Below are 4,810 nucleotides of genomic sequence, written 5' to 3'. Positions count from 1 at the left end.
ATTTGAAGACAAAACCAGCTCTACAGAAAATACTTGATAGAATCCTCCATGCTGAAGAAAAGGAAAAGCACACATATAAGGAACCTAGAAAAAACAAGCAATACTCAAATACTAGTTAACAGAAGAGAGCGCAGGTAGAACCAGAAACACACACACACACACACAAATGGCAAACAAAAATACACACCTTTCAATAATATCTCTTAATATCAAAGGCCTCAATGCCCCAACGAAAAGACATAGATTTGCAGACTGGGTTAAAAAGCAGGATCCTACAATTTGTTGTCTCCAAGAAACTCACCTTTCTACAAAGGATAGACATTATCTTAGGGTGAAAGGTTGGAAGATGATGTTTCAAGCAAATGGGCCTAGAAAACAAGCAGGGGTTGCTATCCTAATATCAGACAGGGTAGACTTTAGTCCGACGTTAGTCAAGAAAGATAAGGAAGGTCACTTTATATTGATTAAGGGCACACTCCAACAGGAGGACATTACAATCCTAAACATATATGCACCTAACATGGGGGCTCCCAAATTCGTCAAATAAACACTATTAGAACTAAGGTCACAGATAACACCAAACACAGTGGTGGTGGGTGACTTTAACACCCCACTCTCATCAATTGACAGGTCATCCCGGGAAAGAATAAACAGAGAGGCATCTGGACTAAATGAGGTCATAGAAGGAATGGACTTAACAGATATATACAGGACATTTCATCCAAAGGCTGCAGAATATACATCCTTTTCAGCAGCACATGGAACATTCTCTAAAATAGACCATATATTAGGACACAAAGCAAATCTTAACAAATTCAGGAAAATTGAAATAATTCCTTGCATTCTATCTGACCACAATGGAATTAAACTACAAATCAGTAGCAAGAGATTAATTTTTTTTTTTTTGGCTCAGCATTTAAAGGTGCTTATTTGCAAAACCAGATGCACATAGTGGAACATGCATTTGGAAATTGGTTACAGTGGCAAGTGGCCCTGGCATGCTTATTCCCTCTCTTTTTCATGAGACTTGTCTCCTTTTTTCATTAGTTCATGGCAGTTTAATCCAGTTCCTCTATTCTTTGGGTATGTTAAATATAGCTAAATTAATTTCAGAAACTGACTTGTAGATTGGATGGACATTTATTTAGCTTTCAAAAGTGCTAAATCTCATTTAATATATATATATATCTTAATATATCTTAATATATATATATATATATATATATATATATATATATATCATGATATATATATATATAGTATCCAACCTCTGGACTTTACAAATTATAAAATTTGCTGGGTGTGGTGGTGCACACCTTTAGTCCCAGCACTTGGGAGGCAGAGGTAGTAGGATCACCATGAGTTCAAGGCCACCCTGAGAATACAGAGTGAATTCCAGGTAAGCCTGGACTAGAGTGGAGCCCTACCTTGAAAAAGAAAATTATAGCAATAGTGGCACATCTGTTATGGGGGAAACCAACTGCCTTTTAATTGGACTGGAGGCCTGCTCCATGGGAGGGAATACATCCCTGATACTGAAAACTTAAAACAGGGGTTGTCATGAGCCCTAGGGTATAACGTCTGCTGTTGTCTGGCTAGATGTATATACTATGCTTATCAAACTGCCCAGTAAGGGCTGGAGAGATGGCTTAGCGGTTAAGCGCTTGCCTGTGAAGCCTAAGGACCCCAGTTCGAGGCTCGGTTCCCCAGGACCCACGTTAGCCAGATGCACAAGGGGGCGCACGCATCTGGAGTTCGTTTGCAGAGGCTGTAAGCCCTGGTGCGCCCATTCTCTCTCTCTCCCTCTATCTGTCTTTCTCTCTGTGTCTGTCGCTCTCAAAAAAAAAACAAAAACAAAAAAAAAAACTGCCCAGTAAGCACTTCTCTTAATGTTCACACCCTTATATTCATTAGATAACTTTCTCTTTTCAGATGTCAGTGACCTTGGGACGACTCAGAAGGTATCATGGTGATGGAAAGAAGTGACTGGAGTACTGAATAACATCTCTATCACACCTTCCAAGGCTCAGGGTCTAATGCAGAAGAGGTGGCAGAAAGAATGTAAGAGCCAAAGGAAGGGCAGGACTCCATACAACATGCTCCCTCTAAACACAAAATGGCCTGGATATCCATGACCTTGAAAGATAGGATAGAAAAATTCAAGATAAACTTTGTAAAGAGACAGATGGTGGCTGCAGAACAGCTAAAGGGGAACCTAAACTTTATGCCCCAGGAAGAGTAGAGTTAAAAATAGACAAGATATAGATTGAGTCGACAAGTTTTGAGAAAAACAGGAATGAGGAAATGGTCTCCCAAGATAGCCTAACTGGAGACTTGAACCCTGGTTAAGTAAAGATAAGATGTTTTGACATAACTGTACCAGTAAAGTTGCAACAAAAGTTAACAATTCCTGCTTTGTAAGCATCCTTGTAAAACCTCCCCCTACCCACTCTTGCTATAGAAATCCTATAAAAAGAAACCTCCAAAGGGGCTGGGGGTCAATTCCTCTGTCTCCTGCGTGAGATAAGTGTCGACCCCAGAGCTCTGGCCTTCCTGAATAAAGCCTCATGCTTTTGCAGCAAGCTCCGTCTCCTGTGTGTCTTTGGGTGCATGCTCTCCTGAGACTTGAGTGAGGGTCTCCCTCAAGGGAGTCTTTCAACCTCACAGTGCCTGACACTACCTGTATAAAACCATCATAAGAGGAGGAAAAGATCATGACATCAAAAGTAAAAGACTGATTGAGATGAGGATGGGGTATGATGGAGAATGGAGTTTCAAAGGGGTAAGAGGAGGGAGGGAGGGTATTACCATGGGGTATTTTTTATAATCATGGAAGTTGTTAATAAAAAAAAAATAGCCAGGCGTGGTGACACACGCCTTTAATCCCAGCACTCAGGAGGCAGAGGTAGGAGGATCACTATGAGTTCAAGGCCACCCTGAGACTACATAGTGAATTCCAGGTCAGCCTGGACCAGAGTGAGACCCTACCTCGAAAAAAAAAAATATACATATATATATATATATATACATACATACATATATATACATATATATATATATACATATATATATATATATAATTTATAGAATTTTTCATGTCTTCAAAAATGTTACTGCAGTCCTGCGCGGGCCCGGCGCGGCTACAAGGCTGCTTCGGCCTGCACACGGCTCCCCGCTCCGCCCGTGCCCCTTCCACCTTGCCGCAGTTCAAAATGAAGCTGTTGTCATTTCTGGGAGGAAACTGGCCCAGCAGATCAAGCAAGAAGTGCGACCGGATGTAGAAGAGTGGGGGCCTCGGGCATCAAACGGCCACACCTGAGCGTGGTTCTGGTTGGAGAGAACCCTGCGAGTCACTCCTACGTCCTCAACAAAACCAGGGCTGCAGCTGATGTGGAAATCAACAGTGAGACAATTGTGAAACCAGCTTCAATTTCAGAAGAAGAGCTGCTAAATTTAATTAATAAGCTAAACAATGATGAAAATGTAGATGGCCTCCTTGTTCAGCTTCCACTCCCAGAGCATAGTGATGAGAGAAGGATTTGCAGTGCCCTTTCCCCAGACAAGGATGTTGATGGCTTTCATGTAATTAATGTTGGCCGGATGTGTTTGGACCAAGATTCCATGTTGCCAGCCACCCCATGGGGGGTGTGGGAAATAATTAGGAGAACTGGCATTCCCACTCTAGGGAAAAATGTGGTTGTAGCTGGAAGATCAAAAAATGTTGGAATGCCCATTGCAATGTTGCTGCACACAGATGGGGCACACGAACGTCCTGGAGGTGATGCTATGCTTACAATATCTCATCGATATACTCCCAAAGAACAGTTGAAAAAACACACAATCATTGCGGATATTGTAGTATCTGCTGCTGGCATTCCAAATATGATCACAGCAGATATGATCAACGAAGGAGTGGCAGTCATTGATGTGGGAATAAACAGAATTCAAAATCCTGTAACTGCCAAGCCCAAATTGGTTGGAGATGTGGATTTTGAAGGAGTCAGGAAGAAAGCCAGTTACATCACTCCAGTCCCTGGGGGTGTTGGGCCCATGACAGTGGCCATGCTAATGAAGAATACCATTATTGCTGCAAAGAAAGTGCAAAGGCCTGAGGAGCTAGAACTGTGCAAGTCAAAGGAGTGTGGAGTAGCCACTAATTAACTGCTGCTCCAATGCTGTGAACATCACTCCACGCCAGTCCAAGAAGCAAAGCAGGCCTATAGAAATGCAATATTTTAAATTTATTCTGAAGTGATCTAAAATAATACTTTGTATTTATTGAAAGCTTAAATGAGGAGAGGGGTGCTCACCAGGGAGCATGCCAACATCCCTGCTGGATCATGACATATAGTTCAGCAAAGCCTAGTGAAGACATGGAATATGTCACTCTGAGAGTAGACACTGAACTTTGTCAAAAATTTGCCTTTTTGAAGAAATACGAATGACATATAAGCATCTAAAAAAATGTTCTATGTCACTAGCCATCAGGGAAATGCAGATTAAAACTACATTGAGATTCCATCTCACTCCTGTCAGATTGGCCACCATCATGAAAACAAATGATCATAAATGTTGGCGGGGATGTGGAAAAAGAGGAACCCTTCTACACTGCTGATGGGAATGCAATCTGGTCCAGCCATTGTGGAAATCAGTGTGGAGGTTCCTAAAACAGCTAAAGATTGATCTACCATATGACCCAGCTATAACACTCCTAAGCATATATCCGAAGGAATCATCTCATTTCCTTAGAAGTACGTGCTCAACCGTTTATTGCTGCTCAAGTTATAATAGCTGGGAAATGGAACCAGCC

General features: G+C 41.8%; 1 protein-coding gene across 1 annotated transcript; it reads left to right on the top strand.

The window, feature by feature from the left end:
* Positions 1 to 958: 958 nt before the first annotated feature.
* Positions 959 to 4,235, top strand: LOC101595871 (bifunctional methylenetetrahydrofolate dehydrogenase/cyclohydrolase, mitochondrial). Its single transcript, XM_045151624.1, is given in 3 exon segments — positions 959 to 983; positions 3,120 to 3,287; positions 3,290 to 4,235. Coding segments are annotated over 3 exon segments (1,065 nt in total). The 3' UTR covers positions 4,162 to 4,235.
* The last annotated feature ends 575 nt before the right edge of the window (positions 4,236 to 4,810 follow it).

This window comes from Jaculus jaculus, chromosome 6 (assembly GCF_020740685.1).
Source record: "Jaculus jaculus isolate mJacJac1 chromosome 6, mJacJac1.mat.Y.cur, whole genome shotgun sequence".
NCBI lineage: Eukaryota > Metazoa > Chordata > Mammalia > Rodentia > Dipodidae > Jaculus > Jaculus jaculus.
This window is presented reverse-complemented; position numbering and strand designations above follow the sequence as displayed.